Below are 14,965 nucleotides of genomic sequence, written 5' to 3'. Positions count from 1 at the left end.
GGGGGCCTCTCCATGGAGGTGAGGGACTAAGTCACTGTGGTGAAGGGCTGAAATGAGTTGTGCTCCATCTCTTGCTCCCTTACCAGAAGAGGGACCCCTCCCTTCATGATGAGCTGGACTGGGGTCCCCCTGGCATCCGTGCTCCCAAGCAGGGCACCCATGGCAGCAGGATGGGAGGCCCCCCCTCCCCCAGCTCCCCCATCCTCTCTCCACAGCCGCACCCCTTCCTGTCTGCTGTGCTGGCCCATGGGCCTCATCGAAGCCAGATGGGAGGGTTTCTCCCCACGCTCCTGAACTGAGCTCACTGCAGCTGGGAAGCCGGTGTGAGCTCTCCCGCCTGGCTTGTGTGATGTCTACATTCCAGAGGGCTCAGTAATGGCGGGGCTGGATTCCGGAGAGGGTTGTAAGCCCGGCAGGGGAGATGTCTGCTCCTGCCATGCTGCAGCCTTCACCTCTCACCCACCCCTGGGGGCACCTGGCAGCTGCGATGAGTGGTGCATGGCTCAGGGCCAGGCTTCTGAGCCCAACCCGTACATCCCGCCACCCCACCCACCCACAAACTCCTTGCAGCCTTCGCCCTCGTGGTGGGAGGAGAACATTGTAGCTGCCAGACTGTCTTTCAGCTAAGTAGGTGGGGAGGGGGCAGTGCAATGGTGCTTTCCCAGCATGGGAGCTGCACTTGTTTATCCCCTGTTTGCAGGGCTTGCGAGGGGAGGGGCTGGCCATCTGGGGGGGCACGTCTACCTGCAACTCCTCAAGGCAGCTCCAGCTGCACGCGCCCCCCCCCCCCCTTCCACCAAGACCAGCTGTACTTTGGGGGCAATGTAGGCAGCAGGCACCTACACCACTTCCTGTCTCTGGACCAGCTATGAGCTTCTGGCTGTCCGCCTGTAGGCCATGCCTGAGACTGCTCTGCCTGCCAGCCTAGGTGAGCAGCCCCACCCAGCAGGGCAAGAATCTGCTGTCCTTGTACCCCCACCCACCCCCTTTGGGCCTGGGGGCTTCAAGGAGTAGCTTCACTGGGGAGTTTTTGCCCCTGTAGGAGCTGGGTTGCAGGTGGCAGAGCTGGAGGGGGATGGAGTGGCAAGGGACGGGGGGGAAAGAAGAGCTTTGAGTTGTTGCCTTGGAGGTAGCCCATCCACTCCACAAAGACCGTAGAGGAGCCACCACTACCCTACGCTCAGGTTGACCATGGCCTGGTGCCATCAGCCCAGTTCAAGCTGAGCAGAAAGGGGCTGAAGGCTGCTGTGGCCATGGCTGCCCTCACACCTTGTGCTCTCTCTCATCCTTGTCCTTGCTGCTCCAGTCTGTCACTTAGATGGCAAGAGCTTCCCTAGCCAGCCCCAGCCAAAGACCCCAGACTGCTAGCCAGTGTGTGGCCCAGCCCTCCTTGCTGTTTCTGGGCTGGCCTAGCCTGTGGGTGGCCCAGGCATGGGTGCTGCTGGTTGGCCAGTCGTGGAGGGAGTGGGAGGCACAGTCCCTCTCCTGCTGTGGCGTGTTCCCACCCCTCTAGGCCTTGGGTGACATATGAGCCTGAAGCCCTTTCCCTTTCAATGAGTTGGTGGGGGCATAAGGTCCCTTTGTAAATGCAATGTGGGCTGCTAAGCCTTTGAGGCGCATCTGGGAATGTTCCCCTATCCAGCTGCGTCATCGATGGGGCTGGGCAGTTGCCAGTGGCCCCACTGGCTGCTGTAGGTGAGCTTGCGTGGAATAACGTGCTTTGGTGCAACCAACTCAGCCCGTTAACAGCAGAGACCTGGGGGAAGGGGCAGGCTGGTTCTGTCCCCAGTGCCCACCTAGCCGCTGGCTGTCCAGCCCCAGCTGCTGCTGAGGAAGGTGCAAGAACGCCCCAGTAGCAGAGGTAGAGTAACCTACCCCCAGGTTAGGTCACATCTTCTGCAATCAGCTTGAGCCCTGACACACGAGCGTTTCTCTCCATTCCCAAATCTTTGCTAGGATTAAGTACCCAACTCTGTCTTATCCTTGGGTGGGCAAATAGAGCTCCTGGCATGGGGGGAAATGGCAGGGGCCAGTGTGTGGGCACACAGCCCCTGGCATGGATGGGGGGCGTTGCAGAATCCTGTAATGGAGGCTGGGAAGGTGACACCCAGGCAGTTTTTAGGGGGAAGGGAGGAATCCAAGGATGTCCTGGGGGTGCAGTGGGAGTGAAGGCTCTGTCTATGAACCGCTCTTCTGCCCCAGCCCAGAGGTGTTTGTATCTCAGCACCTACAGTCCCTCTGCTTCAGGTTAGTTGCTATTTTAGTGATCAGTTTGTTTGGAAACCTCGGCCTTATCTCTGCACCAGTGAAGTTCAGCTTTGACTCTGCTAGTGTTATTGAATGGTGCTGCTGCTTTACCATGGGGCAGGTGCTCATCCCCGTCTAGGCAAGGTTAAGGCTAACTGCTGGCTGGGGACATGGAGTGAAGTGAAGACGTGGTTGTCTGGCTCACTGCCCCCCAAAATGGACCCCGCTGAGGGATCCTGTTCTCTGCACCTACAAGCTCTGTTTTAGACCATGTTCCTGTCATCTAATAAACCTCTGTTTTACTGGCTGGCTGAGAGTCACGTCTGACTGCGAAGTTGGGGTGCAGGACCCTCTGGCTTCCCCAGGACCCTGCCTGGGCAGACTTGCTGTGGGAAGCACACAGAGGGGCAGAGGATGCTGAATGCTCTGAGGTCAGACCCAGGAAGGTGGAAGTTGTGTGAGCTGTGTGTCCTGAAGACAGTCTGCTCACAGAAAGGAGACTTCCCCAGAGTCCTGACTGGCTTTGTGGGGAGCAGTTCCAGAGCATTGCCTGGGGCCTCCCTGACAACTGGTGACAGTGGTGGGATACGAACCCATGACCCCGAAGAGACTGGAGCCTCAATCCAGCTCCAGCGCTCAAGAGAACTGGGTTCTACCCCCACCTTGGCCACAGTCCCCTTGGGCAAGTTGGTGGCCCTCTCTGTGCCTGGGCCCATAAAGCACTCTGAGATGTGCTGGATTAGAGCTAGGGATGGCTGGATTGGGCTAGTTGCATCCCTAGGAGGGCTTGCAGCGGTATAATGATAGTAGTGTAAAAGCACCTGCACATTATACCAGGACGCCACTAAGCTAAGCCACCTTGCTCAGAAACACCAGTGGGCCATGCAGCAGCAAGCCACTGCTAACAGTACCAGCTTATGTTTTAAACAAGTGACTTTTTGTCTTGTCTGTCTGCCCTCCCTTCCCCCGGGTTCATAAAGCACCTATCACAGTGGTTGTGATATTAGGGCCTGTGCTTTTAAGAGCTTCCCAAACTGTGTGGGTGGGCTGCTGGGAACAGACAGATCTTTTACAAACATCTTCAGCAATGAGTGATCCCTGACTAGCAGTGGAGTCCTGGTCCAGAATCGGGCCCTGCTGCGTCATCTTAAACCAAGTAACTAATTACCCTAAACAATGTAAAGACCGAAGCAGCCTGGTTTTACATTAAAAGTCACCAGACAGTTCTAATGATGCTTCTCCAAGCCCGCAGCAGGTGAACACAAAGCTCTGGAGAGACCTCAGTTAATTAATTAACTCAAGTGCAAAATTTACTTCTCTCAGCACTGAGATGCAGCTGTCTCTGAAGTGGAGTGAGGGGGCTTTTTCTAGAGGGATCCCTTGCCCAGCAAGGAGACACAGTTGCCTCTAGCATAGCCCAAGGGGATTGTTTATGCAAGGCTCCTTTGGCTGGTGCTGAGATGCAGATGCCTCTAGGGTGAGGTGTGCAGGGCTCCAACATTGCAACACTTAGTGTTCTTTTTAAATCTTGTGATTTGGGTTGCCTGACTCATGAGTCTGTCACAGTTAGGAGTTTCCAGCCTCTCACTCAATCTGTGTTAAACCACAGTTGGCTGCTGCCAGCTGACTGGGCAGAGTCCTAGGTCCGAGCCAACCTGCAGTAACCTGGGTTTAATTAGATTCGGAGCGTCCAGGGCAGCGTGTCACTTTTAAGCCAGAGCAAGTTGCAGGTGTAGATGAGGCCCCTGGCTGGGGGGAGCCAGGACTCTGACATTGGCACTGCTCCCTTCCCACCCATACCATTCCAGCTACGAATAACCCCGCTCTTAGGCTGTGTTCCTCTTGGACACCTGAGAACCAGTGGGGGAGCCCCCAGCTCTGCTACAAGCCAGGCCTCTCCTGGAGCAGCCATGGCTCTGAGCAGGATCCAGGCTTTCCCCAGGAGCTGATACTGTCCTAGCAGTGATGCACCATATGTGTCTGTCCGAGCAGAGCCCCCCTCCCATCCCATCCACCCCAGCGGCTCCTGCTCTCTTTGCTCCCCATGAGTCACCCATGCCTCCAGAGCAGGGCTGGCTCCCACCACAGCTACTGTGCACAGTGCAGTTAGGGGCTGAGATCCAGGGAAGAGACTGTCACTTCCTGCCCTTCACGAGCTCACGGATGCTGATGGGGTCAGCATTGTCTGCAAGGGGTGGCCGCCTCCACCAGCCTCTTGTCATACACATTGGATGGTGGCTGCTTTATAAACAGGAATGAATGGAGCCTCTCCGGCTGCTTGTCCCCATTGTAAAGTGGGTGAATGTCAGCCCCTGAGACAAGATCACAGAGTGAGTCAGTGGCAGAGAATAAAACCTATTCTAGTACACAGCTCCTTCTCCCTGCTCTAATCCATCAGTCCCCCCCAGAGTCAGGGACAGAACCCAGGAGTCCTGGCTCCCAGCTCTAGCTCACTAGATCGCTCTTCCCTCTCAATACTGGGGACAGCACCAGGTCACGACTGCCAGGCTGTCTGCTCTAACAATTAGCCCCCGCCTCCCCTACCAGAGTCAAGGCTAGAACGCGGGGGTCCTGGCTCCCAGCCCTCCCCATGCTTTGCCCTGGCTGCAGGCTTGGTCCCTGCGGTCTGTCTGGTTCCTGACTGTCAGGGCTGGGCCAGGGCAGGAAGAGTCTGTCTGGAACAGATACCTGTGGCCAGGCAGCTTCCCATTGTCCACCCCGCCCGCAGCCGTCCCTGACCGTGCCCGTGACTCCGGGGGCTGGGCTCCCTGCCCGCCCTGCAGCATCTCTGCGGCCTCCGGGTGGGGGATCAGCCGGGAGGGACAGAAATGTCCTTATAAGGCAGAGTTTTATTTTCCTTATGGTCACCTGCAGCTCCCCCACGCCCCATTCAGGAGCCCCCGGGCCGCTCCGCCCCTGGCAGCCCCAGCTAAGCTGGGGGCGGGGGATGAGCTCAGCGCCCCGACAGGATAAAACTTGCTGCAGCTGCCGGAGCGAAGCAGACGAGACGCGAGAGCAGAGTCGAGCGGTGCCAGCCCCGATCCCGCAGCGCCCCGGAGAGGAGAACCCCGACCCCCAGCGCTGAGCCCTTTCCTGCTGGAGACCAGAGCCCCGTGGCCCCAGTGACCTGACGCCCGCCCCCCTCCAGTTGCAGGCAGCGGGTGAGTGAGGCCAGGGCTGTAGGGAACCCCCATCTCCAGAGTCCTGGGACACCTGCCTGGAGGCCAAAGCCCCAGGGGTGTCTCCTTGTGAGGGTTGCTGTGCGGGAACAACCAGCCGCCGCTTCTCCTGCGGAAGGGCCTGTGGGATGAAGCCTCCAAGGGGCACATGGACAGTATTATCTTATTGATAGTTGTGGTTTCAGTTCCAGCCCCCAGTAGGGACAAATGGACTTCTGGGAGTTAGGACCCCTTGGTTCTGTTCCCAGCTCTGCCACTGACTGGCTGTTGGTGTGAGTTCCTTCCCGTCTGTGCCTCAGTTTCCTCTTGTGTGAAGTAGGGGCAATAACCTTGCCCTGGCTCCCAAGGGCTGTATAGCTCCCTGGGATATTGTAAGGAGGCGGGACTGGGGCAGAGTGCTCTGATGGGGGAATCATACCTCCCCCAGTATCCTGTAGCATCATCTCACCTCATACAGTCACCCAGTCCTCTCTCTTCCAGGAACCATGACCATCCTCCTGGGATTCTCGGCTCCAGTCTTCACGGCCGCATGCCTCCTGATCCTGTGCCCAGAGGGGGCTCCAACGAGCATGGGAGGCTCCCTACCCCTTCCCCCGAAGGGCCAGAGCCACTGGCCCTGGCTCCGTGCCCAGGAGAGCAGCCCCCTTACCTCCCCCACCCCCCAGCATGACTTGGGGACAGACTATTACAGCTATGAGGACCTCTCCACCCCAGAGATGCCTGGCTCCCAGCACCCATCCTATCAGCCTTGTGACTACCACCATTGCCGCCACCTGCAGCCAGCCTGTGCAGAGCTGAGAGAGGAGACTGGTTGCCTATGCCCTGGAGTGACTGGCCCAGATGTGCCCCCAGAACCGCCCCAGCTGGGGGTAATGCACGTCACTGAGTCTGCGGCCAGCCTGCATTGGTGTGCCCCCTCCTCCACAGTGTGGGAGTACCGGCTGATGTACCAGGCTGATGGGGACCACACCATTGCTGGTCCCATCTTCAACAGCACCTTCCGGATGGCAGTGCTTGGGGGACTGCACCCCAGCACCTCCTATCTGGTGTGCATCATGGCAGCCAACCAGGCCGGTGTCAGCCCTACTGACGATGGGAGTCGGGACCACGGACCATGCCGTACCATCCGCACCCTGGCCCCCCAGCTCCCCTATGCATATGTGGTGGCAGGACTGGCGGCCATGTTCGGCCTGGTGGTGGTGGCCGCGCTGACCTGGCACTTTGCCCTGCGCTCGAGGAGACGGCAGTTCCACGGCTCCCAGGACAACATCCTGGATGGAGAGGTGGGGCCAGGTGGGGTGGCCAATGGCTCATACGGGGGCAAGGAGCAGCTGTAGGGGCACCTGAACCCTCCAGCCCCCAGACATGTACACTGCTGGCCTGGATCGCAGCCACGCTCCATGGACTGTCCAGTGCAGTGGGGACCAGGGCTGGCGGAGATGTGGAGTTTGTAGGGGGCACCACCTGAGCCAGCCAGGGCATGATGACCTACCCCACTCCACATGGGGGGAGGCTGCTCAGGTCCTGATGCCCCCCCTCAACATTTATTTATTTATTTATATATTTATATAGTGAAAGTGTGTTGGGGGGGGTCCTGAAGCATCAAGGGCTGTGGGGAGGCCCCATGGGGGAGCGAGCAGAGGGACCCATAGGCAGAGGCCCTTGACAACCAGTATGAATCATTCTGAGTAACAGTCCCACCCCGCACCAGACCCCTGTGCTGGCTCCATGTGGGGGAGGGGGTTGCCTGGGGCTCCCCCTGCTTGTTGTGGGGGGAGGTCGTCCCAGTTGCTGTTGCATGGCCTCGGGGCTTCACCCTGAGACCACCTTCCTCCCATAGCTGGGATGGTGCGGAGGGGGGAGGAGCCATGGCAGGGGGCTGGTTGCCGAGATGGGGAGGCTGGGGGTGTTCTGTGCTGCTGGCAATGTGAAATTGTTAGTGTTGAATAAAGCCCAGAAGCAATGTCCTGGCCGCAGGTTTGTCCCTCGTCTCCTTCAGCTCCTCTCGGTTGCATGGAACAGTGAATCATTATGGTACCCCCCATCGGGGCTATTCCCCCCCACTTCCTGGACAATCTGTCTGGACCCAGCTCTGCTGGGGTTTCCGCTCACATCCACATCCAGCAGCGTCACAAGGGCCCTTGAACCACTGCCTGGAAAACATGATCCATCCCAGATGTGTGTGAGAGGGCCCCAGCCCAGAAGGAATGGGAATGAGGAGCAGCCCCAACCCCCCTCAGCAGCCCCCGCCCTCCTCGCCCTGGGGATTCCTGAGGAACAGCCCAGCTCCCTGCCTTGACTGCTGGGGAAGCCGTGGTGCCCAGGTATGTGAGGGGAAGCCCAGGACAGATGGTGCATGTCGAGGGATGCTCCGCAGGTCCCAGGCGCAGGCGGGAGGGAGGTATTGGGGCAGAGCTCAGCCTCACTGCGCCGGCCACCAGGCTGAATGCATGGATTTGATACCGTCTGCATTCAGGGCTGTGCACCCCAGGGCCAAGGGGACTGGCTGGGCATGGAGGTGGGGAGATGCCTCTGTCTAGTCCAGCCCTCCTATGTGTGTGTTCTAGGTCCCAGCTGTTTTGAAGCCAGAGGGATCCCCCGGCATGGATTGACAGTGAGATGGGGCAGTGGGGGAAGGGGTTGCTCCTGTATTGTTGTGACGCAGCCATTCATGCTGCAAGTTGTGTAATCTGGGCAGACATCATTGCCCCCGGCTGAGGAATTCACTGGTACGGGACATAGTGTAATAACGGGCCAGATTGCAGCCACTTCCCTTCTTGGCACTTGCTCACACAGACATGCAGGCACACAGAGTAACATGTGCACACACAGAGAAACATGCAGATACTCGGAATGAAATCCAGACACAGGATGCGAATGCTACACACACGGACATGCACACACAGTATGTGCTATTGGGTCCAAAGCCCAGCCCCTTCCCCTCCTGGCCCCTCGCTGACAGACACAGTGTCTCTCACACACATGCTCTCTCACACACTCACTGCCAGGCCAGGTTTTCCATGCTCTCACCACGCTGGCTGCCGTGCTGTGGAAGCCAGGTCTCAGTGGTGAGCACCTTCAGAACCTGGCCCTGAGCCACTCGCATGCCAGATGCTGAGCACCCCCTGAGCTGGCATGGCTTCCCAGCACCGCTCTAACATTCACCCGCAGACACTGAGCCGGCACTCCCCTGCCACAGGGGTGTGAGCCCAGGACCTGCCCCTCTGCATTAGGGCACTCTGGGGGAAGGGCCAGGTAGGAGTGTGTGTGTCTGGGGCTCTCGCTGCTGGGCACTCAGGTGCTTTGAGCTGCGCTTTGTTTGCACTCGGTCGGCCGCAATGATTTCCCAGGCAGCACCCGACTACAAAGAGCTTCGTGTTTTGGGACAATTGCCTGCCTTGAAAGCTGTGAACACCTTGGGTCTGACACCCGCTCACACATGCACCAACACGCACACACTGCCACACACAACAACATGCACTCACTGTAACACACACTCGTTGACACTGTAACACAAACGCACTCCACACACACCAACATATGCTCACTATAACACCCACACACATGCTGACACACGCTCACTCACACACACACACTCACTGGAACACTCACACTCACTTTACACACGCTGTAACATACACTCCATGTCAGACACATACCAAACACACACAACACACTCACTGGAACATGCTCACTATACCGCACACTCACACTGACATATCACACACAGATCCACATGATCACTGAAAAACACACACACCATGTTACACACACATTATCCCCACTCACTGTCAGACACTCACACAGACGCATATGTTCACTGTAACACATCCTCACCCCCTCCACATGACCAACATGTCATACATGCACAAAAACACACTCTTTGTAACCCCGTCCATGCATGTGCATTTGCCCCGTCCTGTCTGAATACACGCTGTGTGCTCTGCGAGTGACTCTTGGGCCGTGCAATGCTGGCTGCAGTCCAGCGCACAGAGTGTTAAGGGTGGCACCAGTGATTGGGGACGGAGGGGGGAGGATGGGACAAAGCCTCTTTCATTCCCTGCTTGGAGAGTTTCCTGTCTGACCTACATACCTCCCCACGCTGCCCTGAGCCAAGGCCCCTGGCTCTGTCCCAGCAGGCATGGGAGGGGGCAGTTTAGCTGAGCCATGAGGTAGTGGTGGGAGCAGTGTCAGGAGGGGCCGTGGGAAGGGAAGGAAAAGAAAGGGTCCAGCTGGAGCAGAGGATGGGAAAGGAAAAGCCATGATGGGGAGGAAGGGGGAAGCATGAGCCCCAGCCCATTCCCATGACGGGCCTGCCCTGGCGAAGGTGCTTCATGGCATTCAGGGCAACAATCCACCCTGCCCCCACAATATGGATCAGTTCCCCCACCCCTGGGTAGCTGTGTCCCATGCTGAGATGGGAACCCCCAACTGCTTGGCCCTGAAGCCTGGTAGAAGGGGTTGCCCGGCCCGAGGCCCCAGACACTGAGCCTCAGGTACCCCACTCCTTGGCCATGGGACTCCCAGCCTGGCCCACTCTCCAGGGCAGTGACCATGGGTGGGGGGAAAGAACCTGGCACTTCTCACACACAGACACACACACTTACTTCCCTCTGCCTGGAGAGCTAAGTGAATGTTACAGCCAAGAAAGACAAACACAAAACACACAGTCAGGGGCACAGCTGGGAAAAGAACCTGGAGTCCAGGCTCCCAGCCTGCCCTGATCTCACTCGCTAGATCCCACTCCTCTCTCAGAGCCGGGGATACAACCCAGGAGTCCTGGCTCCCATCTCAGCCCTAAGTGTAAATTCATGATACTTCCTGTGACAGACTGGGAGCAATGTCTATATTCCGGTATGACCTCCTCCTGGGTCTGTGAATGCACCATTGTGTATCGGGACCTTCCTGGAGGAGTGTGACTTTCATGTTATGTTTCATGTCCATAGTTAATTGGCGCATCCATTGCGCAGTGGGGGCTGGACACCTAGTGGAAAGACTATGAGATGCATCTTGATCACTTGATGGCACAGGGCCACAAGACAGACTGGCTTTCCTCTGCTGAGACAGTGCCTTTGCCATCCATAGGGCCATTACCTTGGACTGACCCTCTCCACAGAAGCAGCTAGAGCCTGCATCTCCCCCGACAGAAGCACATGGGGAAAGGAGGGCCCAAGATGATTTTAAAAGGGAGGGGGCTACCTTAAGTGAGGCCAGTCCATCGTTCCGTGCCTGGCGGCCAGGCTAAGAGGAGATAGGGTGGTATGGCTTAAGGATGCTGGGCACACTTAGGCCTCCCAAGATGGGTAGATCAGCCTGGGGCAGGAGCTGCAGTCAGGGCTCTGTGTTGTGTCCACGGACTCATTGTGGATCTCTAGGTGGTTTGGTTAAGAGCAACGTGCCTGTGGTTCAGAAATGCCTTGACCAAGCCCCTGTTCTGATGCGGGCTGGGTTAAATCTCCTTAAACTGTTGTGACTGCCAGTCCTCATTGATGAGTGGTGTAAGAGACAGCTAGGCCGCCCCACCTGAGCCAAGAGGTATGCCAGCCCACCCAGGAATTTGGCCTATGTGGGCAGAGGGCTCTCCAGGGTATTTGGGTAAGAGGGAAGCAGGACAAAACAAGAGTCAGACAAAGCCCGAAGAAGCAGCTGGCAGCACAAGCCAGGAGCAAGCCTAGAGCGCTTGGGGGTGGGGGGTGGGGGCTGTGTCTGGGGCTGTGAGCAAGGACACTGCCTCCTGTTGTTTGGTGCCACCTGTGTTTGGGGGAACAGGACTTTGTACAGTCCATGTAAATACACAGGATTATACCAAAGGGCCCAGACTCTGTCGTCCAGGCTCCTCCCAGCTAGAACCACCCCCAGGGCCCTGGGCTTTGACCAGCCACTCAGGTCAAAAGTGGTAGCAGCCAAGTTGTCAAGAACCCAGAGCACCCACAGCCCAGGGGCCTCTGGAGAGATGTGTCTGGAGCACCCGTGGCCCAGAGGACTCCAGGGAGATGTGTCCAGAGCATCCGCGGCCCAGGGGACTCTGGGGAGACATGTCCAGAGAACACGTGGACTGGGAGACATGTCCAAGCACTTGGGGCTGGGGCAGGCTGGGGTGCTGGCTCCAACGTGTAAGGCAGCCAGACTGTGGGGGCACTTAGAGACCTGGTAACAGTGACCTGGCTCAGCCCAGACCCAGGGGGCTTGGCAGCAGGGTCCCCTCACAATGGCCAGGTGTCCATTCAGAGGAGGGGCAGGGGGAAGGACAGGCTGTGACAAGCCCTATCCTCTCCCTCCATCCCCCTGCACATGGGGTCACTCAGGATCCCTACAAGATTTTCTGCAAGAATCGGGGGGTTAGCCCCGTTCAGCTGGCTGAAGCCAGGGAAATGGAGCAGGGTCTGGGAGGAGGAGTGGGAGCAGGACCCAGGGGAAATAGCTGGCAAAGGGGGAACAGAAGGGGAAGAGGGAGCATGTGGGGGGTTGGTGGGGGGGAGGGATGACCGGGGGAAAGGGCACAATCTGGCATGGGGGACAGGGGTAGAGGGCAGGGTTGTGAGAGGTATGGGGGGCAGGGCCTATGGGCATCGACTCACACAGAATTTTCAGCGGTTGCCTAACAACTGGGATGCCCCACAGACCTAGCCAAGACCAATCCATGTGGGGCGGGTAGGAGCTTTAACCTGAGAGACCCCCCCCTCCCAATTCCCGTGGACCCAAGCCCTGGTGCAGGCTGCTGGGAGGCTGGGGGGAGAAGTCGGTTTCTAGGGGGGAAGCTGCCCTTGGTGGCACATTTCCCCCGTGGCAGGATGAATGGGCCGCTCTGGCCCAGGCTAGTTCCGAGCCGTTAACCCCCCTTCTCCTGCTGGGTCCGGCATCACCATGGCTGCCCCAGGCCTCCAAGTGCGGATCATCTTCTGGTGAGCGGTACCCCCTACCCAGCACTGCCCCCCAGGACCCCCTCACCCAGCACCGCCCCCATGGGCACACCTCGTACAACTCCACCCTCCATGGGCACCCCTCACCCAGCTACACCCGCCATGGGCACACCCATACAGTTCCACCCCTGTGGGCACCCCCTCACCCAGCACCACCCCCTGGGCACCCCTCACCCAGCATTGCCCCCCAGCACTCCTCACCCAGCACCGTCCCCATGGGCGCTCCTCACCCAGCATTGCCCCCCCAGGGCACCCCTCATCCAGTTACACCTCCCATGGGCACCCCTCACCCAGCACTGCTGCCATGAACACACCCTATACAACTTCACCCTCCACGGGTACCCCTCACCCAGCTACACCCCCCCATGGGTACTCCTCACCCAGCACTGCCCCCATGGGCACACCTCATACAGCTCCACCCCCATGGGCACCCCTCACTCAGCACCACCCCCATGGGCACTGCTCACCCAGTTACACCTCCCACGGGCACCCCTCAGCCAGCACTGCCCCCATGGGCACACCCCAAACAGCTCCACCCCGCATGGGCACCCCTCACCCAGAAATGCCCCCATGGGCACACCCCATACATTTCCACCCCCATGGGCATCCCTCACCCAGCACCGCTCCCCATGGGCACCCCCTACCCAGCACTGCCCCCTGGCACCCTCGATGGGCACGTCTTACCCAGCACTGCCCCCCTAAGGGCACAGCCCACCCTAGGCACTGGGTCCCTGCCTCAGCCTCCCTTCTCACCCCCGCAATTCTGACACCCCTGACACTGGGCCTCTGCCCAAACCCCAGCATTCCTGCCCACACTGGTTCCCTTTCAGCATGGGGCTGCTCCACACTGATGTTGGGCTCTGTTTGCCTTGTAGTGGCAGCTGAGGATACAGAAGCCGGGTGAGTAAAGAGACCTCCCCCCACATGTATCCCCCACCCTCCTGTGAGAGACACAGCCTATGTGGCCCTCATTCCACCTGTGTGCCCTCCCAATGCCCCCATGTGCCCCTGGCTTTTGCTGGGCCTTCACACCTTCATATGTGGGGGATGGTTCCCAGCCCTTCCCCCTAGGGATCTGCCCCCAGGGTCCCTCCTGCAGAGGGAGCTGGGCCCAATGGCTGATGGTGTCTCCCCTTCTGAGGAGTGGCATGCCCTGGGTGATGCCAAAGGGCAGGGTGTAGGGGGATTTGTGGGCCTAATAGGCTCCCTGGGGCTGGGGAAAGGGGAGCAGTGATGGGGCCCTCCCCCACTCCAAGTCACTGACCTTCCCCCCATCTCTCCTTCTGCTCCCCCTAGTTCCTGCAGCTGCAGGAGTTCCTAGAGAAACGCTTCCCAAAGCAGCTGGAGATTGTGAGTGACTGGGGTGAGGCTGGGGCTTGGGGACCAGGTGCAGGAGGGGCAGAGGGCCTGGGTTAGGTGGGACAGGGAATCTGGGTTGGGAGCTGCTCCAGCACCAGCAGGGCAGGGTTAGAGCAAGGCGCCCCACTCCACTCACCTGAGCCCCCAAGGGCATCCCCAAGATTTGTGTGGGGATCTCATGCCCCAGGCTCCTCAAGGTTTCATCCCCACTCCGGGACAGCTCTCCTTGGGGCCCACTGCCCTGCTGTTCAGTCCCCACGCTTCCCCCATCTGCTCACCACACACTCGCTGTCTCCCCAGACAGGGGAAATGGCCCCCGGCTCTGGGGCCTTCGAGGTTCTTCTCCCTGACAGCGGGGAGGTCCTGCACTCCAAGATTGTGAGTACCCAGCAGGCGCTGTGTGTTGGTACCTCCCGGCTGGGGAATCTGGGGGGCTGGGGGGCTGGGGGCACATCCCCGGCTCTGGGGGGCTCTCTGTGGGGGGCACATGCTCGGCTTTGAGGGCTCTGTGCTGGGGGCACATCCTTAACTGGGGGAGGCTGGACAGGGGCACTGTGCGGGGTGTCACATCCTTGGCTTTGGGGGCCACTCTGCAGGGGGCACATCCTCAGCACTGGGAGTGCTGGGGGGCACTGTGATGGGGGCACATCCCTGACTCTGGGGGTGCTTGGGGGCACTGTGCAGGGGGCACATCCCTGTTTTGGGAGGCGGTGTGGGGGACACATCCCCAGCTTTAGGGGGAAATGGGCAGAAGGGCAGGGGTATCACGGGGAGCACAGACTGACCCATCCCCTGATCCCATAGAACGGTGATGGCTATGTGGACAGTAACGCCAAGGTGCAGCGCATCTGTGAAGGCATCAGCAAGGTCCTGAAACAGTAACGAGCAGGGATTGGGTAAGAGAACCCTGGCTGAGGGGTAGTTGGAGGCATTAGGAGCCCAGTGGGCTAGGCGGTCACGTCCCAGCCCAGGTGGGGTCTGCGCTCTGTGGGAGGTTGAGGGATATGCTCCAGCCCATGTGGGGTCACAGGACACGCCCCTGGCTGTGTGGGGTCGGGGGATGAACATGCCAGGAGCTGACACTGCCCCATCTCCCCTCTCTCCACACAGGGTGCTGTGCTTTCCAGGGCAGCACATGACGGGATCAGCCGAAAGGGAGTCACAGCCCAGGCCAGTCCCTGATCTCCCCCTGGTGCTCCAACCCCTGTGGCTGTTACCAAGCAATAAAGAACAACATCTTGGCAGGCAACTCCGTACCCT

General features: G+C 59.1%; 1 protein-coding gene across 6 annotated transcripts; it reads left to right on the top strand.

The window, feature by feature from the left end:
- Positions 1 to 68: 68 nt before the first annotated feature.
- On the top strand, positions 69 to 14,954 carry LRRN4CL (LRRN4 C-terminal like). Of its 6 annotated transcripts, none has more exons than XM_084633544.1 (8): positions 69 to 5,408; positions 5,907 to 7,750; positions 7,994 to 8,040; positions 13,222 to 13,246; positions 13,643 to 13,696; positions 14,006 to 14,083; positions 14,510 to 14,601; positions 14,816 to 14,954. In XM_084633544.1, exon 2 carries the CDS (start codon positions 5,912 to 5,914, stop codon positions 6,761 to 6,763), a length of 852 nt encoding a protein of 283 aa, XP_084489670.1. In that variant the 5' UTR covers positions 69 to 5,408; positions 5,907 to 5,911; the 3' UTR covers positions 6,764 to 7,750; positions 7,994 to 8,040; positions 13,222 to 13,246; positions 13,643 to 13,696; positions 14,006 to 14,083; positions 14,510 to 14,601; positions 14,816 to 14,954. The 6 variants fall into 6 exon arrangements, with proteins under 6 accessions (XP_084489670.1, XP_084489671.1, XP_084489668.1 ...); XM_084633545.1 differs by having other exon boundaries at positions 13,177 to 13,246; XM_084633542.1 differs by lacking the exon at positions 7,994 to 8,040.
- The last annotated feature ends 11 nt before the right edge of the window (positions 14,955 to 14,965 follow it).

The sequence above is a fragment of the Lepidochelys olivacea genome, assembly GCF_965140295.1.
Source record: "Lepidochelys olivacea isolate rLepOli2 genome assembly, chromosome: 7".
Classification (NCBI taxonomy): Eukaryota; Metazoa; Chordata; order Testudines; family Cheloniidae; genus Lepidochelys; species Lepidochelys olivacea.
Note: the sequence above shows the minus strand (reverse complement) of the source record. Positions and strands in the feature narration are given on the sequence as shown.